We start from the raw sequence: 25,810 nt of genomic DNA on the forward strand, positions 1-25,810 counted from the left end.
AATACAAGTTGTTGTTGAAGTGACAGCACTTCTTCTCTTACCAAGCTGGTCTGAGTTTCAACACTATCACTTCCCAACAAAAGCTCCAAGCACTCAAACATTTCCATAATTTCCTTTACAATTAAGCATTGCTGGCACAAAGTAATTATGTTGGGTGGATCCTCAAATAAATATGGCAGATGTTATATATTATTATATGTATCTTGCTCTCTCTCCACTCCATCCTTCCCTCTATTTCTTTCTCTATTCCCTCCTTTCCTATTCTTTTTGCTGTCTCTGCCCCTCTTCTCTCTCCTTTCTCCATTTTTCCTTCCCTTTTCTCCACTCCTTACTTCTGTCTCCTTTTTCTATTCGTTCCTTCCCACCCTCTGATCCTTGCTGCCTCTGCATCTCTTGCTCGCTCTCTATCCATTGCTTCCTTCCCTCTCTTTTCTCTCTCTCCTCTCTCCCTCTGCCTCCATTTCTCTCTTCCTCTCCAAACCTCTCTGTTTCTCCCCTTCCCCTCCCTCTCTTACCATTCCTTCATTTCATCTTTCTCTGTATCTCCCCTCTTTTCTCTCTCCAATCCTCCCTTCTCTCTCTCTCTCCCTTTCTCAATTGTTTCCTTCCCTCTATTTCTCCCTGCCTTCTGACCCCTCCTAACTATTTTCATTAAATGTCCACATCTAAATGAATCTATCAGATGCTGGATGTTCTTTCACTTCCTGTCAGTTCAAGACATCACAAAATACAAGGCTAGAGATTACCGTTGGTAATAATATGCATGCATCCAACATTCATCTGTCTGCCCTCTTAACAAAGGTGTTAACTCATTTATTTTAAATTAGCAGACAGAGGAATGTCATACAAACCCGTTAAGCATTCATCCACTAATGTCACCAAAAGCAATTTCTAACCTATAGTCTTCAGTCACTGCTGTCACCATCACCCATGAGAGGCGGGTTGTGGGAAGAAACCACTTGGACACAGGCAAATGAAAAGAAACTTTTTTCCTATTAAAATGATCTAAATATCTCTTGACCTTTTTAAAAAGTGGACAGCATGTACTAACTACCTGAAAGGACGGTGAGTGCGAGACAACTGTTGTAACAGTGCCAGGGCAGTCCAACTAACTTTGGCAAAGCTTCTAAAGATGCCTCGACCAGATTGAAGTGTTAATCGCAGGGAGGGGCTCTCAAAATCTAAACACTGCATGAAGTCAACAAGGGTTAAACAGCGCTTGAGCCTCTGGTAACCAAGCTCTCTCTGATCAAGCACAGAAAGAAAATTCGATTAAAACCCTTTTGCAGTCCCCCACCCCCCAGTTAATGGAAGGTACTCCTCTCATCAGAATGCCTATTCTTCCTCCTTACAGATTTACATTTCCACAGACCCGCTATCAAAGTGCCCATTGTCTGATGTGACCTATGGCATTTCCCAAGGGCACTGGGAACTGCTCTCTCTGATTTCTCCAAAGCCCCTCTGGTTCCTGAAGAGTAGGGAGGTCCCGAAAGACTAAAGGCGGAATACGATTACAAAAAGGAAAATAAAAGAATGAAACAAATTTGCAAGCCAATAACTCCATCATGGTTTGGACTGCAAAAGCGATCAGCCATTTTGCTGGGAGGCAAGGAGGGGTGGAGGGGGAGGGGTGACTGGGGTATAAGCGGTTTGCTATTACACTTTGTCATCACTCAAGCTGTAACTATTCACCGATCCATCATAGGATATATATGAATCAGAAGTTAAATACAGACAAGGAAGATCATTTGACGCATGTTAGCTTATCCATCCGGAGAGGAAAATTAGCAGATCCTATCACAGCATCCAACTAGTTTTTGAATGACCCACTACCCTACCCAAAGGTCTATTCCAAGTCTTGATTGCTGTTTACATAATAAATTTCTTGCTGCGATCAGTCCTAAATTCACCTTTTACCAGTGTGAAGCAGTATCACTTTTCTTACTGCCTTGGAAGATGTGTTTCAGATTTATGTCTGTTACACCATTTAATATCTTATATACTTCTAAATGTTCCCTGCCCTGCTTCCAGGGCTTGAACATTTCCTTTACATCCCACGAACTCGAGGTGCGTTCAAATCAGAGCTCTGTAGAGTTTCAGTGCGATATCCTTTGACTTGTACTCTACCCATTTGGCTATATATTCTGTTTGTTTTGTTGATTGCTGCTACAATGACTGGACATTTTTGGGAAGAATTTCCACAGGGTTGTCCCAATCTCCGGCCATAAATCCAGTGGAAGATCGTGGAAATTCCAGCGAAACAGCGTGAATGGCCGTTTTTTACCCATTTACACTGTTTCCCTGGGGGTTCCGCCAATGTCCTGCCGGAAAATGCTCACCAAAAGTTCTGAGTCTACTAATAACCGTGGATCTCTTCCAACCTCACCTTTACCTAGTTCTACATCATTCTTAGAGTATGTCACCCATTCTTTCTTCCAATGTGCAGTACCTTGGCACTTATATGTGTTGAATTTCATATTCTGCCGTTTATCTAGCTCCTTTTGTAAGTGCTTCGCTGCTTCCTCCAACTCAACTTCTACCTCTCCCCATTTGGTATCATTTGCGAACCTGACCAGTGCAAATCGTGATTGATATAAATTGGAAACAGGAGGAGTTCCAGAAAGAGGTGGAGATTGAGTGGGGGCAACTCAGGGCCCGAAATTATGAGCCAATCAGCCAATGGTTTGATGGAATTTGGGTGACGGGAAATTGTGTTGAATTTGCAGAAATATTTGAGCAATCAAATGGAGGATCAGGGAAAAGCTAACCTTTGCGGCTGCCTTCAAGTCAGAGCAGGGATTGTGATTTCAGCCATTTGGATCAGATCTGAAATTTGCATCAAATTCGATGGGAGGTTGTCTCCTCTTCTGCAAAAGAACTGTCTGCAAGAGATAGACAGGTGAATGTGGATGACCACCTTTTGCTGTACACCATTCAATAGAGTGAGCTGGATCTTGTGTCAGACAAGTGCTAAAAGCTTCATATGTAGTAGAGATTGTCTGTTCAACACGACATCAACTTCCAACATTGTTAGCAACACAAGGATAGCTTTTCTGATTGGTTCCGCCAATTCACAGGTACAAGGTTGGCGTGGCCAATCAGAAAAATGGGCGGAGGTCATTAGACTTCTGCCCATTTAGCAACACATTCAGTTTTCCGATCAGGTTTCAGGTCCCTCCCGAAACATCTCCACCTCTTCTCCTTCAAGACGCTCTTTAAAACCTACCTCTTTGACTAAGCTTTTAATCACCTATCCTTGTATCTCCTTACATGGCTCGCTGTCAAATTATGTCTGATAATGCTCCTGTGAATCACCTTGGGACGTTTTACTACGTTAAAGGTGATATAGAAATGCTAGTTGTTGTTTTGTACTTGCGCCAGAAACACCGACCAACTTTGTAATTTCAATTCCTATTTCCAAACAGAATATTCGCTGCCGATAACTGTATCATTTTAGCTGCAGAATCCTCTTACAGGCAGCTGCCACTTGTTTACAGATTTCCTGTGTTTGCAGGCAGTGATAAAGAATTCCTGTGTTTACAGGCAGTGATGTGCACTGATAATGCAGTAATGTCTGAAACGGTTAAAGATCTGTGCAAAACTGACTCCCTGGAAGCTTTCCCTGTGAATCCTGTGGTCAGTGAATAAGGTTCAATACAAAGCAACAACAGAGCAGTGCGTACAGACTGACAGCCGCAATCCCTCATGCACGGAGTTACTGATCCTAACTGTGTCCACTGGTGGATGAGCCAGGCAGTGATCGGAGGGTAGGAAACAGAGGGAGAGTTGCCTCGGGTGGCCACATTCTGAGTGGTATTGGCAGAGGCCTAAGAGCAAATCAGCCAGGAAACCACTCACCTGCAGGGGGTGTGAGAGTCAGAGAATCACAGAAAGGGAGAGGGAACAAATAAAACCGATACTTGAGAACTAGGGTTTCAAATGATCTACTTTATTCAACTGAGAAAATACAAGTATTTCGAAATAGAATAGGTTATGATCAAGAGTAGAAGAGGTCAAGTATGATCAATATCTCCACTCGTCGATCCTCAGTGTAACTTATTGATTGAAATATTTTGAAAATACATCCCGGAATCATGATTTGGCCACTATCTTTGTTTATAAAAGTGATGTTGGATCAGCTGTAACTGATTTTCCAATCTGCAAGCTTTAAATTCCCAATGGTATAGATTGAATATTCAAGCACATTTTGCTTTACTTACTGGGGTGGTGGAATTTTTATTTCTGCCGATTTTCTCCCCTCCCACCTCCTCTCCTGGTCCATTTCTGGGGTATCGTTCCACAGGCAGCTGGCACTTCCAGCACCCGGGCCTCAAATGGGCATATGTGAGCCTACGCAGTGAGAGTGGGCAGAATGTTCGACTGTGGAGGTCATCACAACCTGACATCCTTCCAGCAGGGATTGTTAATCAACAATGAGGAGTGAGAGCACTGGCTGATTCTTTCCACTGTCTGGAGGTGAGTTGAGCACCACTATCACCCACCCCAGGTAAAATCACCTTCAGCGAAAATGCACTATTTTGGTGAACAGCAACCATGCAAGACCCTTGCCACACACAAATATCCTCAATTACATTCTTACACTCACACATACTCTTACACACCAACTCACGCATGCACATTCACACAAATATCCTCAATCACATTCTTACACACACACAAATACAGACTCACACTCACACATACTCTTACACACCAACTCACACATGCACATTCACACAAATACAAACTCACACTTACACACACTCTTACACTTGCATACTCTGTTAACAGCAACTCAGACACAAGGAATTACAATTAAAATGTAAAATATTAACAAGACAATCAGAAAACAATACTGCCCTGCAAACCTTTATTTACTGTATAAGCTGTATTAATATGTCCCAGTTACTGGCACAGGAACTGCATAACAAATGTGTGCCAGGACTGCAAGCAGCCTGCTCTGTGGAATAATATCCAACTCAATATTAGTTTAAATAATCAATGTCTGATTACTCTTTGGTTCCCCCCATAAAACACAGGAAAGCTTATTTCTCTCTAAAAGCACAAACCTGTTCTTGCTAAAGGACAAGAAACAAAGCAACTTCCCCACTCACAAAACAAAAAAGAAAGCCTAGTATCAAAGACCCATTGAGGAGCAAGGGGTCCCTCATTCATTCATCTCAACGCCAGGGAACAAACGCTTTCTATTGGATTTCACTACAAGGTCAAAGTTCACTCCTCTTTCCCATTGAAAAAGAATGTGAATTTGATGATGGTTTTTTTTCTTTCTTTCTCTGTCTGTCCCCACCCCCCCTCTCTCTTTCTCTTTTATTTGCCTGGTCACTAAAGGAACAAAACACAACCAGGCAATGGGTTTCCTATTAAAGTCGAACAACTAGATAGACTATTGCAGGAAGAAGTAGTGTCAGCGCACTGTAGAAAGATGGACAAATGGCTAGTATAACATCAGCCCCTTTCCACTTGGCCTGAAGTCCCAACAGTAATATATCACTTATCTACAGGCAATGAGGGAGTTCTTCAAAGACAAATCCTGCTCATGTATGTACTCACATATAAAACCTGAAATTTAGGCTGCATTTTGGTTGAAGGTAGGGGTGGGGCCCTCCTACACACGTGTCATTGTGGTAGGTGATACTATAACTCACTTTGGGGAGTGCATTCACCTGTCTCCTGGCCCATTCCCACCCTAGTGTCTATTCTGAATTATCATGTGCCACTCACCTCTCTCCAACTTCTCGGGCTCAATGTTACCATGGTGGCGGGTTGGCAGCGGGGTGGGGGGTGGTGAAGGTGAGCGTGGCAAACCCGCATGAACCAAACTTACCGTTTCCGACGCGATCGCACGTTGATTGATAATGGTTAACGTCCTCTCCGGGGTTCGCGCCCTGCAGCTAGCCCGATTGACAGACTGGCTGCCATCAGGAGCTGCAACGCAAGATTGGGGGGGTGGTGGGGTGAGAAAGAGAGAGAGTGAGACGTCATCCGGCGCTGGAACGGAAGGAAGTGGGGGGGGGGGGGTAGGAGAATGGAAGATCCAGCGCTGGACTGGAAGACCGGTGAGAGGCGGAGAGGGGAAGATCGGGGGTGGGGGGGAAGATCGGGGGGGAGAGTGGAAGATCAGGGGGAGGGGGAAGATCAGGGGGGAGAGGGGAAGATCGGGGGGGGGACATCGGGGGAAGATCAGGGGGAGGGGGAAGATCGGGGGGAGGGGGAAGATCGGGGGGAGAGGGAAAGATCGGGGGGAGAGGGAAAGATCAGGGGGAGGGGGAAGATTGGGGGGGACATGAGGGGAAGATCGGGGGGGACATCGGGGAGGAGAGGGGAAGATCGGGGGGACATCGGGGGGAGATCGGGAGGGTGAAGAGGGGGACTTTGGGGGGACATCGGGAGGGTGAAGATGGGGCATTGGGGGGACATCGGGAAGGTGAAGAGGGGGACATCGGGAGGGCGAAGAGGGGGACATTGGGGGACATCGGGAAGGTGAAGAGGGGGACATCGGGAGGGCGAAGAGGGGGACATTGGGGGACATCGGGAAGGTGAAGGGGGGGACATCGGGAGGGTGAAGAGGGGGACATCGGGAGGGTGAAGAGGGGGACATTGGGGGACATCGGGAAGGTGAAGAGGGGGACATCGAGAGGGTGAAGAGGGGGACATCGGGACGGTGAAGAGGGGGACATCGGGGGACATCGGGAAGGTGAAGAGGGGGACATCGGGAGGGTGAAGAGGGGGACATCGGGGGACATCGGGAGGGTGAAGAGGGGGACATCGGGAAGGTGAAGAGGGGGACATCGGGAGGGTGAAGAGGGGGACATCAGAGCGGGAGACATCAGACATCGGAGCAGGTTTCAAAGGTAGCTTCATTTAGTGTTTTCACTTCCTTGCATGGTTTTTTATTTAATTTATTTAGTTTCTTTTTCCCCGATCCAGCCCGAATCAGAAGCAATGGGCAAGCCGCCCAGGTAAATTAAAAATCTTTCTAATCCCTTCATCTGTCACAGGTAAAGTGCCTTAAGTACCTCAATGAGGTACATTTGGCTCTTTAACTGTCATCCCACTGGCTTTAATTGCCGGCGGGACTTCTGTTTTCGAGTTGCCTGCGTGCACACGTGGGTCCCTGTGAAACTCGGAAGTCGGTGGGTTGGAGCCGGCTTCCGAACCCAAACGGGATTTCCGCGATTTTCAGAGCCCCCCCGCCCCCAATGCACCCACAATTGCCTCCTAAAATCAGCCCCCAGTCTCCCACTCCCCTCTCCCTTGCTCCCAGTCTTCTGCTCCCCTCTATCAGGCTCCTGGTCTCTTTACACAGCGGTGACAGCACATGAAACAGTCAGTGAATTTCCCGTACTCTGGGCAGCCATGGTTACTGTTGGGCGTTTTATATGTTGGTCATAGATTTTTTTTTCAGGTTCTTTTGGCTGGAAAGAAAGGAAGGTTATCTTATTCAAAGGGGTCCTGAGATTTCTGCGGGCTGAATCCACCAATATTAGTGCAGCAAAGCAGAACGCCCACCCACCCTACTCTAGGCCAGAGACCCAATCCCAACTCCCAGGGAATAGGGTGAAACGCCTCTGCCAGCAGAGGCACATCAGCAGCAGCTGCCCCGGCCTGAGGTGCTCCGCCCTTGTAAGGTGGAGCGGAGCCCTCTGAGATCCCCCCGAGGCTCAAGTGGGTAAAACATTTTTTTTCTCTCATTATTCAGCATCCACTGGAGCTATTCTGCCATTAGACGAGATAATCGATCCACTCTGAAGTTTCAGGGGCCTTCAGAAGGCCTCAAAGGGACTCACGCCAGGAATCAGAAGTTCTGTTGAGACTGTTTAAGGGCATAAAGGGAAGAATTACCTGACACACCCCCTTGGCATAGGAGGACAGCCACCCCCCCCCCCCCGCCTCAACTGGAATTTAAATGTCTGATCTAACTGAGTCTGAATCCCAGTGGAACTAGTTTCTCCCCCATATTCTGGGCTACCCGAACAGAAATTGGACTTGTATCCTCTCCCAACCCTGGAATTTTGGGGACAGGGTGTCTTACACATGAATATTTATAGTATACCAATCTCTGAAACTTACTAAAACTCGTGTCTAAGTTATTGAATTAACCAATGATTCCCAACATGTTGATATTGATTCCCACATCATCCTGCCAGAGGAAGATGCTGAGTTTACGTAAGGTGCTTGTGAAGTTTTGCAGACTGAGGGAGAAATCAGTGACTGCGTTACATCAATGCCATTCTCATGCATGACCAGTTCAAGGGGCCTAGTAGCATGGCACCAGTTTATTCTTTTAAACGGAGAATAGGACAGGACATGGGAGAAGAGATTACATAATCCTGAATAACATAAATATTCTTAGGCAGTAAAGTCCTGGGATCTCCCCCAGTGTTTCAGGTACTTGCACTACCCGGCGCGGTACTGAGCCATTCAGACCAGGTCTTAGGTTACACGCCACTCAGTGCTGAGTTCACTGAACCAAGCCAGGGCAGGTGTAGGAGTTTTACAATTGGTCTCAGTGTCCCCGAGGAGGAAAAATCAACAACAACAACTTGCATTTATATAGCGCCTTTAACGTAGTAAAATGTCCCAAGGAGTGATTATCAGAAAAAATTTGACACCGAGCCACATAAGGAGATATTAGGACAGGTGACCAAAAGCTTGGTCAAAGATGTAGGTTTTAAGGATCGACTTAAAGGAGGGGAGAGAAGCGGAGAGGTTTAGGGAAGGAATCCCAGAGCTTAAGGCCTCGGCAGCTGAAGGCACGGCCACCAATGGTGGAGCGATGAAAATTGAGGATGTGCAAGAGGTGAGAATTGGAGGAGCGCAGAGATCTCGGAGGGTTGTAGGTTTGGAGGAGGTTACAGAGATAGGGAGGAGAGAGGCGAGGGAGGGATTTGAACACAAGGATGAGATATTTAAAATTGAGGCGTTGCCAGACCGGGAGCCAATGTAGGTCAGAGAGGACAGGAGATTGCCATTCCTGAAACCTTGAAGCCAGTGGCTCCTGCTGAAAAGTGCACATGTGGGCGTTAGGTAACGACAGGATAGCGATCAACTGTGATGCATTGTTGAATAACCAGCGAACACTTACCGTTCAGGCTCACACAGGAAGAATGGCCACTTTGGCCAGGTACTGGAGGGCAACTAGTACCTGTGGAACCACAGCCCAGCAAAGGGTCAGCATCTTCAGGACAGCAAAATTACTATAGTGGGTTAAAACAGGAAGAGTCCAGGTATATATTAGATACTGACCACTTAGAGCAGGTGGCTGCTTAACTAAGGGCGATGCCACCAGGTCAGGCTGTGGAGATTCTGGTCTGTTTAGGATGAATGGAACGTTTGTGTAATTAATGATGGAGAGACATTTTACACTTTAAATTTTAATTGCTAATTGAAATGGTCGTTATGGACCATGGTGGACAGCACGTAATCAAGATTTGAAACAAGGATAATTTAAAGAATGTTGTATTCCTATACATGACACACATCTGCAGCATGTTAGCTGTCAGCCATCACCACACCAGCCTGCTCCAAAACAACTTCATATATCCCAGTCGGCCAGTGGTTCCAGTGTGTCAACACAAGCTCTCCAGAACATTATTTAATGCCCTCCTTTTTAAGGCATTCAGTAATCATTACACTGAATGATAAACTGACACAGCAATAATGAATTTATCCCTTTAAGGACTACTGGATGATATGACCCAAAAGGATCACTTGGCCCCCACCGCCATCAGCATCCGCAACAAATAAACATCTCATTTACAGAAAGGTGCGGGATACATCAGAGAATGTTACAGATAGGGGTTTAGGGTATATCAGATTTATAGTGAAGGAACTGTGGCATATTGGAGATTGTTATTGTGAGATGTGTGGGTAAGATTGTGAGGTGTGTCAGAGTGTATTACATCGTGAAGCATGTGTGGTATATCAGAGAGTGTTACAGTGATGTGGGGGTAAGACTGCGAGGTATGTCAGAGTATATTACATAGTGAAGCACGTGTTCTATATCAGAGAGTGTTACAGTGAGAGGTGTGGGTAAGATTATGAGGTATGTCAGAGTGTATTATAGTGATGGATGTGTGGTATATTGGAGAGTGTTATGATGAGGGGTGTGGGTAAGATTGTGAGGTGTGTCAGAGTATATTATAGTGATGAATGTGATATATCGGAGAGTGTTACAGTGAGAGGTGGCGGTGTATTAACATTCCAATCACTATGAAGTGACTGAGAGTCTCTGTCTGAAATGTTCCCCACTCCCCATCACACAGATTTCTGTTATCTTATCCCTGAGGTATAGTTTTGTTGTAAATCATGAGAAAAGCAATTGTATCTGCACTGCTCAAGTCTGTCAGCAGCCTATAATTAATCACTTCTGTAGTTATAGGAAACAGTGTGCAAACCCCATCAAGAAAATATCAATTTAGGAAAATGAGACTTCCCAGCTCAGCTTGGCTGCTGGCTGTCTGGGGTCACGTCTCCTCTCCACACTCCAACACCCCCAGATAGACCATCAAAGCTCCAATATCTAGATAATCTTTTCTAATCCAATACAAGATATATATCTTCTGATAAACATTTAATTTAGCACGGTAGGCAAAAGAGCCAAAAACATAATTGTCATTCAAATTACTAGATACCATGATAAGAGAATTAATGTACAAGAGTGATGAGCCTCAATGGGACAAATGCCATTTTCTCTTCCCTGGCTTTTCTTATATTTCAGCTAAGAGGCTCAGCACTAGAGCATCATCAAGACACATTTCCACGTGACCAGGACCAACAGTAGGCAGGGGCTGACTCTATGACATCACAGTCCACGTCTGAGAGACTCTATGACATAACTGTGCACTTCTCACCATGGCCTAGGTTGTATTGTCAGAAACCCTTTTCAGCACTCTGCATCAACCAAAGTATGACACATAGTAGACTGCAACTGTACGATGTCTGAATTTTAAAAAGAAATATATAGAATCTTAGAATACACTTCCCCTAAGGAGTACAGTTATCCTGTCAGGGGTGGGAGGAATGAGAACTAAATATAGTTATAGCCTAAATTCAACTGGAAGAGAATAGGGGGTGAGATTACAAAGGAGCATACCCTTCAGGGATTTATGAATGTAATGTCTTGAGGAATTGCTATCAATGGACAGCTGAGAGTTAATGTTTATAATATAATGACTCTGTCCTTTCTTTCCCCATTTTAATTGGCTTTTACACTTCAAAAGTAACTCATTGGCTATAAAGGATTTTGAGACGTCCTGAGGATGTGAAAGGCGCTATATAAATGCAAGTTCCTTCTTTTTTCTTTCTTTTGCACCCAAACTATGAATTGAATTTCAATGCTTTATTTGTAGTATGCCAGATACAATTAGAATTTTACAGTACAAAAGGAGGCCATTCAGCCAATCACGCCTGTGCCAGCTCACTGGAAGAACTATCCGCATAGGCCCAATTATTTGATCTTTCATATAACCTTCAAATCTTGCAGATCACTGGGATTAAAATATTAAAATTCCACCATTTCCTAATGCACACCAGTCCACTTTGACGCCAAACTCAAAACGGGTGACTGACTTCATCACATATCTATGGGCCCACAACAGCCTCAACCATGGTAAATCCCCACTGAGAAAATGATTATATAGTCTCAATCGGTAAGAAATTATTTTGACTTGTAAAATCACCCAACTTGCATTAAAAACAGGATTCACAGCAATCACAGTGTGGTTTAGAGAACAAACAAACAAACTTTTTGCCAACGCTTAATTCTGTAAACTGTGTCCCATGGGTTATCCTTTAATTTCTCCCTTGCTTTGCAGGGCTTCCCAAGTCAGAGCATGTGTCACAAAGTAATATTTTTTCTATTGTGACTGCTATAACATTATTTTACAATCTCAGTTTATCTGAGGGCTGTGAGAGATTCTAACAACCACACACAGGAGAAGCTGTATTGAGTTTGATATGCACTTGCCAATAAGAGACAAACAGACAAGAGACTAAGAGCAAGCAATCTTGACAGTGTAATAGGCCCACTGGGGTCTATCAGGACAGATTCGTAGGCCCAGCCATTGCAATGGGTCTCCCATTCTAATCTTTGCATCATAAATCATGAAAAGGACAGTTTCTAACAGGTCAAATTAAGATAAAATGCCTTTAATTATCAAAGCAACAGCTACTTGTCCCATCACAAGCTGTATTTCATCCCTGAAGAGAGACCAAGCCCCAGACTAGATGTGCTTATTGTGTTGCCGTGACACCAGGCAGGCTTCAGCTAGTTTCCTTTCAAGAGACGGAGAGGAAGGTGGCTTCCTCTCAACTGCCATTCAACTATTCCAAGAAAGGGAATTCTAAACAGTGGCTGGGGGAAGGGCACAAATCAAGAATGAATGTTCTCCGCCTCCCACCTCAGCCCACAGCTTAAGGCCTGCTGATTAGGCCAATTATCATTACTTAATGACTTTTCAATACCACTCTATTCAGACAGAACAAAAAAATTTAGTGACACCCACAAAGGACTCAAGAAACAACTGTTTGGATTCAAGTTTCCATTACGGAACCCAACCTGAAATTGGAGTCTCTGCCTAAATAAGCATCATTCGAGGACTGAGATATGTGAGAAAGTTGAGATAGTACAAATGTTGAGAGGAAAAGCCTTTTGTGTGTGTGGTATTTGGCCTCGACTCTCAGTGCCCCTGGTGGGTTTTTTTTGGCAGCCTTATGCTGAGGGTGTGTGTGTGTGTTTTTTTTTAATAAACTATTGATTAGGTTTGTTTGCTGGCTGGCTGGAGACTCATTAGCAAACAGCTGAGAAGCTGCTTTTTCAGGATTTTAATCCCCCAAATCTTTAGCCTCTGAAAAGGCTATTGGGCTGCCCCCCTGCTGCTTGAGCTCAACCCTGGCACCTGGGTCACTGTTCAGCCAGGCCCAACGTAAGCATTGTGATATTCGCACAGAACGCAATCCAACTCTAATCTTGACTTCGGTGGATTGAGTGCTGAGTGGATACCTAAAGAACGGCTGTAGTAACCACTTCATTAACCTGTTGTAACCTGCACTGTATCTGCCCCTGCAGTCGGGGACAGCCCAGTAAAGGTTTCATCTTTTCATTAAGGAGTTAACCAGCTTCTACAGGACCAGTCATATAACATTTGCTATTTATTTGGGGGGTGGGGGAAACTCACCGCCCCCCCCCCCCCCCATGATTCTAAAAGGGTTTTCTATTGTATTATTATCCTCAATTGTCCCCCCTCCTCTCCTGAAGACTCTTGCTGGGAACAGTTCCAGGGATACCGATCGCCATACAGAATCACAGCTGAGCCTAATCCTGCCCTCACGCAACATGTGATACTCACATGTAATGTCCAGCTGAGTCACTGGTTATTGAAGTGGCCCATTCCCGCACCCCCCACCTCGCCCCCACCCTCCCTAGCCCAGAGCACTGAGGCCAGTTGTGGTGCTCCCACTGCTGCGAATAAACCTGATGCCTCCATGGTCTGTATGGCTCAGTGTGATGCTGGCTGATGCATTTGCCCACTGAGTTTTTGGAGGGATGGGAATTGTGTTTTTAACGTACTGGGAGCAAATGAGTGATTGTGCAGATCTACTTTGAAACCGCCACAATTCAACATTCATAAACCTTAAGCAGAAACATTTTTTTGACTGGCTCTGGAAGGACCCATGCAGTAGCTCAGGGTCGGATTTTTCACTCCCAGCTCCCGCAGATCACAACAATAGTGAAACATGCAGCTTGCACCAGGCCCTATGTGCCTTGTGCTTCTCTGGAGTCCCCTGAGTGCCATTAGTTTCATAGAAGCATTGCTTTCATTTATTTGCACACACGGGAGTCTGCAGGCTGTGGCATGGCAATATAATTTTTCTTTGTTAAGTTGAATAAAAACAAAAGAGAGAAAAGAAACATGCTTCCCCCCCTTCCCCAGCCCAGTGAAAGACATGGCACAGAATAGACAGCAGTGCTTTCCCTGAAATGGAATCTCCCAAAAATAGTTTTCTGAAGCAGCACGAACACTTCCTACAACTCGATGGGCCATTTAGGAATGAAGAATGCACAAACTGGTAAGGGAAAACCAAAGAGAAAAGTGTCAGAGCTGCAGTGCAGCCAGTTTCTGTATCACAGAAATCGAACTGAGTTCACGCTGCACAGTCTGAGCAGTCTTGGGATTGAAAGCAGCCACAGGATAGGATCACGTACAGACAAATCTCCTTCAACAGCTTCAGAAATAAACGGTATCATTGCAATCAAGTTAGACCCTCAACACTTCTCTGATTGGACAATAACACGGGTCTAAACCCACTAAGAGGATTAAAGAAATAATCTGCATTTGTATATCGCCGTTGACACCTTCAGGGCATCCCAAAATGTTTTGCAGCCAATGAAGTACTTCAGTGTAGTCACTGAAATGATGCAGCCAAATGGCACACAGCAAGATCCCGCAAACAGCAGTGAGACAAATGACCTGAGGTAACCTATTTTAGTGATGTGTGAGGAATAAATGTTGGCCAGGTCACCAATAGAACTGCTCTGCTCCTTGAATGGTGCCATGGGATTTTTACATCCACCTGAGAGGGCAGGCGGGGCCTCGGCTTAACATCTCACCCAAAAGATGGCACCTCCGACAATGCACTAGTCTCAGCCTACATTACATGCTCAAGTCTCTGGAGTGGGGCTTGAAACAATATTTTTCTGTATTTTCAATGCGTCTCTTACCATTTAGGAAATTTCTGGCCATTTTTAACCATTTGCTCCCTCAAAAAAATGGGAGACAAACAGACAAAGCTGAGCGGTCCTCAGGGATTGGAAGATAGAGAATTAACATGGCAGCCAAGTGCTCCACTTTGCGAGTGGGAAATAGTATTGAAAAAACTGACTGCACTCAGTCCCAATCACATTGAGGTAAAGGTATGAGTCACTCAAATATACAGAACTGTATTCACTTATTTTTTTAAAGACATAGTTGTGTCCCCTCATTGGCCCAATAGGTAAATTCCATTTGGACCAGTGTAGTACTGAGCCAGATAAGACCGATAGGTCCCAGGTTCAATCCCTGATCAGTGCTGAATTAGTTAATCTCAGCGAGGTTAGTGCTGGGATGCTACAAATTGCTTCCTTGTCGCTGGCTAAGGAGGGGGGCGAAAAATCAGCCATGGATCCTGTTCCAGCTCTTGATCGTTATCCAGTGCTGAAAAGTGTGGGCATTGGATGGGATCGGGATTGGATTCAGCTTAAGTAATGCCCCACATGGTGGAATATCCTGCCGATAACCATTGCTGTAGGCTCATATACGCGAAGAACAAAACTTTGATTTTACTTCCAACTCAAAGCAAGCAAATCCAACTCAAGCAGGGGAAGGTGTCGTTGCCCGCAAATGGAAATGTCAGTTTGTAACCAAAGCCTATCCAAATGAGACAATCCCAGAAGATCTCTGTGTCTGAGTGTAACAGTGTTAGTAAAAACTCCAGCCCTGGTCCTTCTATGTTATCCAAAGTCATGAATTTATTGAAGAGTCTGTTACTGTGGCTCATCATTCTCTGGGTCAACCCTTTCAGTCCCCCCTCCCGTGTCCTACCGCTGAGTTTCCTCACTCCTAGCAAACACACAATACTATTTGAACAATGGATCCCTGCACACAAAAGGCAAGTTTGCCCAGTGAAGTTTCAGGTGTACACACAGATGGCAGTGGACTTAAAAACCAGTGAGGATGAGAACTGTTTTAGAACCAGTCAAAAAGGTAAAATGTCACCTGAGCTACTGAATTGGAATCTTCACCCAGGCAGAGAAGAAAGACTCTGAACAAGCTCCAAATTATCCCATTTAAAAGGAAAGCCTCGCGACCAGGACCCTTTTACTAAACATTGCCGGCACAGGATAGCACTCGCAACTGCATTTCACTGTAATTCATTGTCCAAAATGCTTTGACATGTTTTGACACAATCAGGAACTATACAAATGCAAGAGTTATCATTTTAAATGTGACTTCCCCCTCTTTCACCACCCCCCCGCCAATTTGCTGCATTTTCACTGGGTAGGTGGCACGTTTTGATGGATTGTTCCCTCTTGGTCAAACAAGGCCCCTATTGCACCAGCAGGTTACCTCCCTCCTGTGGCCTCTTAGAGCAAGACTAAATAATAGATTGCAGATGAATGTGGAGTAGTTTGGAGCTCAGTGGCTCTGTCTCAATATAGACTGAAACAGAATATTGTAGATGGACACTTTGTGGGCTATCACAGCCTAGCGTGATCCTGTCCTCACCCAATATCTGTACACACAGTTCCATCAGGGGTCACTGTATAGTAACCCTCCCTAGCCCAGGATATAGTATCCCCACTGCTTCCCTCACTGCTATCAGCTAACGCCGCTCAGAACAGGGGTTGGAGCTGTGATCCGTACATTGAGCAGTGCCTTTACACACTGAGCCATTAGAGCAGGTGCCAATATTTTTGAAAGAGCAAATCACCGAGCTATGGGTTACAGAGTGGAGTTGGAAGTGGGTTCACTGTGGGTCAACTGCCAGGAGTCTCAACTAAGGAATGATGCGGAAGAGCTGAAAGTAAAAGAGACTTGACTCAGAGCAGACAAGAGTTGTCACTTGCATTATATTTTATTCAGTTTCTTGAGTCTCATTAAAACATATGTATACATTAGGCATGAATACAGGCGAATGCACCTACAGTACATAGTCCATATTTTTTTTTTCTTCCTGTTTCCAAAAACTAAGTCCTGTCGCACTGAACGAGACAAAACACTCAAAAAACTGTGGGAACTGCTCCAGTCAGTCAACAGGGACCAAAGCAGCATTGTGTGAGAGACAGAGCGAAACAAAAACTTAAATTTCAAAATGGCAATAACAGGATTTGTCAAACCACACAGAAAGGAGTTACATGTGCAACTATGTTTAACCTGCAGCTAGAACAGAATTGGTGATGTTCCACCCCATCCCAATATCTTAATGGATCTTTTTGTTAATCAGCAGATCGTGGTCCATGATGTGACAGGGTACGCAGTAATATTTCACTGTACAGGCTATTCTGTTCCCCTCCCACCCAATATGTTTTTTACCTCTACTCTCAAGAATGCCCAAAATTAGCCACAATCATAAAATAAACATAGCAATCGTATCCTAATTCTCACACAGTAATTCAGTACCAGATGGAACAATGTTTTTTTTGTTTCAAGACTGGATGATTTAGACTGGTAGCACACTGATCTTTGACCGCTGAATGGGAATCTAGCCCAGATAGAGGGGATGAAGGTCTTTCTCTGATGGCGGCTAGGCTCTGCAGTGGATCAGACACTGTCCTTTCACCTCTTTACTCACTGTTTGAATCCCAGCCCAGAATGGCAGCCGTTAAGGGCCCTAAATTACAAGAGCTCACAGTGTAGACGCTGACAGACAGAAATCTGTGGCACAGTGAGCGCGTAATACTTAAAACCAAAATGCTAATTGTGAAGCTTCGAAAGTAATCTCGGATTTCGTTGGGACGGAGAGCTGGAGCGTGAAAATACAACAATGTCCATTTCTTAAAGCTTGTGGGATATCTGAAAAGAGTTTACAGTGGGAGAGGAGCACACTGAGTAAGGGACATGTTAAAAGAGGACTTTACTAAGACACAAAACAAGATGGATTTTCAGGAGGCTTTATCGAAGGAGGGAAAGGAGGTGGCAAGGCCAAATGACATAATGACGGGAGGTGGCAAGGCCAAATGACATAATGACGGGAGTGACAGCTGATGGGTGATTAGAAGGGGGAGGGACTGATCGCTCATCCTGAGTCGGAGAAGTGGAAGGCGCAGGCTTCATGTGGTTGAAGGAGATTTGCTGAAATAAGAAGGGGCGAGACAAGGGAGAGATGTGGATATGAGATGAAGAGAGCATTGTTCAAAAAAAAATTGTACCAAAGAACATTTTGAATTTTTACCCTTCTAAAGCAAGTTATCAATAAATGAGAGCCAGTCGGTGAGAGGTGAGGATGCAGGGTTTATGCAATACTTTACTGTGGGAACAAGAACATGTTACCAGAACACTTCGAAGTACCACTACAATGCTCACAAAGGCACTGAAATATCCAGTCACTATTAAGCTTGTCAGACAACTTCACCGCTGCATGCTGAACTCTGGGCAGAATCTGAGCTTGACATTACATAACACAGTTTACAGATCGAACAAAGCTACAGGCAGGGTAGTTCTGTGGTACGAGTTACAGCTTTTGGAATTCAAACGCTATGAATGGGACAGTTATTATGTTTTTTAACCTACTGGAATTGGACCACACCAAACGGTGCCAAGAGTGGGATGATCTTCATTCAACAGAGTGAATAACAGTGTGAGGAAGTATGTGCGTCAAGCAGATTCTATGATAGGCAACACATAACACTTGGCATAAGTCACCATTTACGTCGTGATAAGCTGTAAAGGCTTGCTGCCGTTATATGCACCAAAACCACAATAGCAAGGAAGAACAGGGAATGGAAATAGAAACCGCTGTGGACTAAAGTTCCTTCACACTGAACCAACCCCACAAGCTGTGAGCAACACAGGCCACAACTTTCCATTTACAAGTTTTCAAAGATTAAGAATCCAAATCCCAAAACCAGCAAACCATGAGTCCAAATATTTGAGATGGGAACTAGTGTCAACTGGAGCACCTTCTTTTTAATAATTAGATGCTTTGTTTTGCTGAATATTAACTTTTAAGACACTAATACAACTGCTCACTAGTGTGTAACTGCTCGTGTAAGCTAGTGATTAAGACTGTTACTTGGAAGTGTGGGGTGAGTGTAAGCTCCATGGAACAACCAGAAGGGATCAGTGACGCTTGTTGCTATGTATTAGCCACCTTGGTAAACGCAATGGGGAGATTTCCTCTGTTCACAATTTCCAACGAAATTAGGATGGCATTTCACAGGAAAACATTTATTATTTTGCTGGAAATGGCAATAAGAAATGTCCCCGCTGCATTCACTATGTTACTAATATATCGTGGCCAGAGGAAATCTTGCCCCAGATTCAGGAGTTTTTCATCAATTTTTGACCAGATATTCAGAATGTTACAGAGTCCTCTTGGAAACACAGTGGTTAGCTGACTCTTTCAAAGCAGCCTATGGTACTGCAGATTTCTTCAGCAACACCCTGGCTAAACTACCATCCATTTTGCCCGTCCAGAGGCATAAAGGAAACATTCTGCGCATGGTTTATTTTATTGCTTGTCTGGTCGGTATTTCCTTAAAGCAGGTGAAGTATCTCAGTGTAAAGTCACCTCCAATATAAAGGCTCATTGCACAATGCTTCAAAACAGGTTTAAGAATCAAAGGATATTCCTGAGAACAGTGAGACCAAAACATTGTGTAGAGGCAGAGCTGTGCACTGTAGCAATTAAAATAAACAACCTCCCAGACTGGCTGTTGGGAACTTTTAGTCCATTCAATGTTTTAACAGTGATAAATTCATCCATTTAAAACAAAGTGTCGAAAATAATTCAGAAAACAATAGGATTAAGTGTGCATGGCTTCACCCATTTCAAAATAGAAGATGGAAAGAAAGCCAACAGTTGGGTTGGACTTCTTAATATCTTAAGAGTTTAATTGATTTATTTCCTTCATCCCACCTAACCCCCGCCCCACCCAAGTTTGCTATAGCTTTTCAAAGATGGCAATATTGCGACAAGGAGGTATCAAGGAATGAACTTAAGATGGACAGTTCAAATTGTTTGAGCAGGAATGGAAATTATGAACTTAAAAATTCAAAAGCTACAGGTGAAACGGAAAACCGGGGAAAGAAACTACCAGAAATGGAGCCATTTACCGCGAAAGCTAAGTGGGTTACGTAGTCTGAGCACCAGGATTGTTTTTATGTAATCCATAAAAATCTCTCCCATTGTGGGTTATTTGCATTGTTCAGTCCATATAAACCAACTCAGGGGTTCCAAAAGATCAAACTATTTTCTAAAACTTTTTGTTGATAAACAATCAATCACTAACAATATAATTTCTGACAGGGGCACCAGATGCAGGCATAATCGGTAACTGAAAACCACTCACCAGAGTATCAGCTCGCTCTTCATCCCATTTATCACCTCATTTTTTTGGAGTGATATGGATTAGGTCTAGTGACGACCCGTGGGAGAAATAATCCACTGTGCAACCCCAACTTCTCTAACAGATAAAAGCAGAATCTAGGTACTTAACCCTCAGTTTGCACCAGGTGGTTCCATTGCACCAAGATCAATGTAATGACGGAGAGGACTGCTGGACCATAGCCTTGGGAATGAGTATAACATAACACAAAACATGATGCTAATAGTCCACCCATGGAGGAATGACCTACTGGAACCAGATAACCAGGACCCCCCCTCCCCCACCCCCCGCCCAATGCTTCCACTGTGCAAAGCACTTTCAATTACATGTGCAACACAAGAAGCATGGCATGAGGATCAGATAGCTGAGTCTTTGTCCACTTTATTCTGTTCCATCCAGCAGCCCTCCAATACCTTGCTCTAGTGGCCAGTCTTCGTACACGAACCTAGCCAGTAAACGTCAGCAGACCATGAAGGGGAACATCACAGCCAAGCTTAATCTTGTCCATATCCAATGCATGCACACTGGTATACATATTCCAGCAGGGAATCAGGAGCAGGAACTCTGGCTGATTTTGCCTGCTCACACTTCAAGGGCACTGAGGCCAATTTTAGCATCCCCCCTATTGCCTGCAGCTAAGCTCATCTAATTCAGGACAAGCCAGAGATGGGACCTTGGACCCTCCCAATCAGTACACTAGGTGAAGCGTTTACCAGTTATCTTCATAATTTCAACACACCCTGATAATCCACCTTGTGGATTCTCCGCTCTTGTTTTTACCTGGAAATGTATTATTGGCCGGTGCAACTGTAGACAGAATTACAGTGGAAGATTGAAATACACACACGCTCAACCAAGGGATGGACTCCAGTCTACACTCAGCCAATTGTTAGTTCCCTTTCACAGTGATGCACCAACACGAGGTGGCCAAACCTTGAACAGAATCAAGCCCCTGGCTTCACACCTTAAACGCGAGATTCAAAAGAAAAACTCAGTTCCCATAAATTCTGAAGCAGCTCAGACTCCCATGTAATGCCCCTGTGCAAACGGAGGGAGGGAGGAAACACAGCAAATCCTGAGCACAGGTCCGCAAGCACAAATGTCAGATTATAGTATCACGCCCATTATTGCCGTGATGTTACATCATGCGAATTGGACTTGTGTGTATATGTGTCACTTTAGGAGGCCTCTCACAAATTCATGGAAGAGCGAAATGGGAACCATCTGCCTCTCAGGTGAATGCTCAATAATTCTTTCTGAATTTTTAGTTTCCCCATGTTACTTGGCCGGAGTGACAGCGAGCACTGTGCCGTTCTGCTGTCTTCAAGAATGCCCACCCAGAATTTAAAAAATGAAGTGATAGATTGCTGGTCACAGACAAGGCATTGGGACAAAGCTATATCGAGGTGTAACTGGGCTTATCTATGCATGCATTTAGCCCACTGAGGTCAGAGAAAAATCAGAGCGGGGCGGGACGCACACAGGAAAAAAGACACTCGCTAATTTGAGAAGATGTGAAGGAGCGTGGAGAAGGCATAGCTTAAGGGAAGGATAAGAGGGATGTGTTGCCCTAATTTGTTTTTTGGCATGGGTTATGGCCCCTTCCATACTCCCAATACTGGAATTGCCCTTGATGTTCCCCCAACTCTTTACATGTGATGGTGCCTCAGGGGTGGGAGGGGGAGGGGGTTGGTTGCAAATTATATTGCACAGGCCAGGGAAAACTGAATCCACCTTGGGGAAAATCCCACCCTTATTGTTCATTCCTGCTGTACTTTGTAAACTTCATCACCTAACCCAGCCCTGCATTTTAAACATTTTCCAAGTGAAAGAAACATGGTTTTAAAAACAACACAGCGATTCATAGGTTATGGGAAGCAAGTGATTTTTTTTTTCTGTGTTTTCTTTTAATACATTTTTTATTGCAGAAATTCAAACATAACGAGCTCTGATTGATCCAGGACCTCTACAGCTGTATATAGCTTGGTGGAATAGATTGCTTCGAACCTAAGGCTGCCATCTGTCCATTTTGTTTGTCCGGAATTCAAAACTCTTGAGTTTCTATTAACCCACGTTTGCTTCTGTGTCCCGTGACGTGGAGCCATTAGTAACTGAGGTTATCAACAAATTGTCACATCGGCAAAGAAAAGCATCAGAACTCAAGCCACAATCCCACCCCTTAACCTGCTTCTCTCCTGTTCCCTGCTCGTTTTTGGTCAAGGTGACAACCCCACTTGAGCCAGTGTTTATTGAGATTTACACATAATAGACTTTGGATTCCTGGTGAACAGGATTGAAAAAAAATATTGCCAACAATGCCTTGTTTTTGACTCCGAGGTTGTTGCCTGGGAAGCCCGTGCCTGGGGTACGTGGGCGGGGGGGTGGAATCAGGTATAAGTGCAAGGAATCCAGTGAGGAGAGCGTCGTACAATTCCAATAGCAAATAGTCTGTTCAGCTCAGCTTAGGATCGGTCACTGCAGCTTTTTTGAGCAATCCAACGGACCTGGTATCAGGCAAGCGACTGTGGCAGAAACCAGGGAGGCGCAGGCTCAGAATTAACCCTTTCCAGGCCACCAGCCAGCGTCGCAGGTACTGGACCAAAGTGCCAGCAGGAGGTCTGGATCCTTTCATGACTATAACTTTTATTTGTTTTGATGGTCTGTCTGTCTGTCTGCCTGTCGCAATGCAGCAGCCGAGAGGAGGAAAACAACAAAATAAAGAGAAATCAAAAGAAAATTCATCTCTGTTCAGGTCAAAGCAGCCACGAATGTCCCAAATCGATTAGAGATGTCCGAATGCAAAGATCTCCAAGTTTGCATGGGGCTCCGGCCTTTAGAGTCAGTAAGGTCGTCTGTGCAGTGGACCGACAGGCACTGCAAATGGCTGCCAGTCTGGACTGATGAAGCCTTGTTCTGGGAAAGCTCGTGGGCTGGAAAGGGTTAATAAACAGAATAAGTTTTAGTTTTCTGGATTAAGGATCATTTCGCTTTCTCTTTTTCAAAACAATCTGATTTTTTTTTCTTGACCTAAAGCAAATCCTTGATCCAATAGCAGCCCCTGTCAACGCTCCTCCATAAAACCGCAGGGTTCAACCACTTGCAGTGGACACCCCCTCCTTTTCACATGAACTGTTCCACTCGACGATGTCATGAGTTGAACAGCAGAATGTGACCTCATCAATGGAACAACTAAACTCAGACCAAGAAATTACACTCAGGATTTTGAAACTTTGAGAATTATAATTTGAGTAAGGAATCACGTGTTAGTTGTGAATACTTTAGATGGAGGAAGTGGATTTACTTTAAGTGAACGACCCATCAATTATATTTAAAGGTGACCAAACAGATCAGATTGAACTAATTTTGAGAATCCTCCCTTTAGTATTTCTCTGTGATGAGACTTATATTTAGTTCTCTGAAATTGAAGTTGTAACATTTTTACTTAAAGCAGTAGGTCGTCATTCTGCTGCTGTCACCCTGATGTTGGTTTCCTGTCCCTGCCCAATTGGGTCCATTCCTCTTGCAACTCTGGAACCCTTGGCCATTGCAGAATTCCCCCTTGAGGAGGGGTCTCACTCTCAGCACATATGGGACAAGTCTCACACAAGGGATACATTTTAGAATTCTCTTCAGCAAAAGGTGAGAGTTTAACATTTGTTGCTTTCCTTCACATGAGGTAAATCATCCTGACATGAAGAAACAAGCAGCAAGAGGTCTGTTTTTTTAAATAATTAATTTTGGCCAAAAAGATTAAAGTGACGACATCAAAGGATTTGCTCTGTTAAAGGTGCACGGTCTTGCCTTCTTAACAGGGCAAGTCAAATCCAATGTTATTTGCTCAGTTGTCCTTTTCATACCACACAGCACAATTACACAATACTCAAAAAGACACCATGGGGGTGAAATCGGACTTGGGCGGTAGTGCAGAACAGGTGACAGCAAATCGCCAGCCCGGTTTACATTCCGCCCAATTTTCTTACAGATTTTCTATCTGTAAAAGGTCACACACTGCAAATTATTTGATTTTTTTTATACTTTAGTACGATCATTTTATTCTGCTTCTCTTCTTGTGAACGCAAGATTGCAGAGAATAGATTTTCATTCACTTCAATTCTCAGGAAATTCCACATGCGAAGGGTGCAGAGCTTTGATCCCTGGTCTTTGCTGAGTTAGTGGATATCAGCTGGTGCAGCAATGGAGGTGCTGCAATTGGTATAAGCACCCCTGAGCTAAGGAGGGTGAAAAATCTGCCAGAGTTCCCACTCCTGAACACGCGTGCATGTCGGACGATGGCAGGATTGGGTTTGGTTGTGATGCCTGGTGGTAGTATAGTCTATCGATGCACCGTGCCCATACATGAAAAATGGCACTTGAGCAAAGTACCCAAGGCCTACCATTGCCTGTGGAACAGTACCCAGCAACAGTCAGTGCTTACAGGAGAGGAGGGAAGAACATTTTGGAATTTAATAAGGTGCAGCTCTCCAGATGAAATGATAAAGCTCAACGCCATCTTTATTTAGAACTCCACTAACATTACTCATTGTGAGACAAGCCCAATTTTACAAAGAGTGTCGGCAACGTTTTTTAACTGGAAATGCTGAGGCAAAATTGACAAGAATTATTCTCTAGTCTACTTAAGGCCAGAAGAAAGAGATACCACCTCCTTTAATCAACCACATCTTTCACCTTTGCATCAACTTAAACCAATCTGAAAAAATGTAATTCTTCTGTCAAAAAATATAATCCCACTCCCTGTCCCCAGCTCCACTGCGTGCAGAGGTTTGAGATGGTGAGGGGAATTACACAGTTAATTTCTTTAAAAAGATGTCAACCTGCCCACCAAAACTGGGATCCAAACTGCACGATCCAGGAGATACAAAACAAGGAATAAAATATCAAAATAGCTTTGAGGCTTTATATTTAACACCAGTGTGAGATTATGAGTTAGACAGATTACGACAGGATTCAGCTCAGGCTCAGCTGCTTTACTAATAGGTCAACTCATGAATTTGAGGAGGTGTGTAGTAGCAGGAATTGTGACCACTGACTGACAAAAGGAGTTCGCATCTCCCATTTATCTATGCGCCTGACTGATCACATCAGAACCTCAAGTATCAGAACATCTTGGGACTGCAAGGGTGTCTGTTACACTAATGCACCTATAACTCTGAAGGGACTGTATACAAAGGGTGATTCGGTGATCCCACATTCCCAGCGAAAAGTTGCACTCAGAGGGAATGTGTCTTGAGGACTCAGAGTTACAATGTTGTGGCTCTATCACTGACCCATGCTCCCCGCAAGAATACGAGTACGGAAGCATCCCAATGGAACACATTAATGATGGAAATCTATTTTTTTAAGTTCAGTAAATGTTCAAATGTATCAAAATAACAACATATGTACACCACAGTAAACTTTAGAACAGTGGGACTCCTAACATGGCACGGGAGCCATATGCAGGCCACTGCCCCTTCATCTCGGTGCCAACCCTCCTGGATTGTCCTGGAGTCTCCAGGAATTCAAGACTAATTTCCTAGACACTACTGCGAGCAAACCGGAAAAGAAACATCATAGGGACATAAAAAAATATCAGAGACAGGAAGAAAGGCTGTTTGATTGACAGTCAAGAATTATCCAATCGGCTAACAAAGAGTCTGTTTGCTTTCCAATTGGCGTGGGATGGCAGTGTGCTGTGTGAATGGA

The 25,810-nt window shown here is 44.3% G+C and overlaps 1 protein-coding gene across 4 annotated transcripts in view; it reads right to left on the reverse strand.

Moving 5' to 3' along the window:
• The window catches only part of mn1b (meningioma 1b), a 97,249-nt gene that overhangs the window by 45,805 nt on the left and 25,634 nt on the right, over positions 1-25,810 (reverse strand). For 2 of the 4 annotated variants that reach the window (XR_010967212.1, XM_068005924.1), the window contains exon 3: positions 22,954-23,037. The exons of 1 other annotated variant lie outside the window; for it this stretch is intronic. Coding sequence is in view for 1 of the 3 variants with exons in the window: in XM_068005921.1 (XP_067862022.1) it covers positions 22,856-23,037 (182 nt within the window). In the remaining 2 variants the exon portion in view is untranslated. Of the gene's footprint in view, positions 1-20,440; positions 23,038-25,810 lie in introns of those variants that run through there. One more of the 4 variants, XM_068005921.1, reaches the window with a different exon arrangement.

The sequence above is a fragment of the Heptranchias perlo genome, chromosome 25, assembly GCF_035084215.1.
Source record: "Heptranchias perlo isolate sHepPer1 chromosome 25, sHepPer1.hap1, whole genome shotgun sequence".
In the NCBI taxonomy this organism is placed as follows: Eukaryota; Metazoa; Chordata; class Chondrichthyes; order Hexanchiformes; family Hexanchidae; genus Heptranchias; species Heptranchias perlo.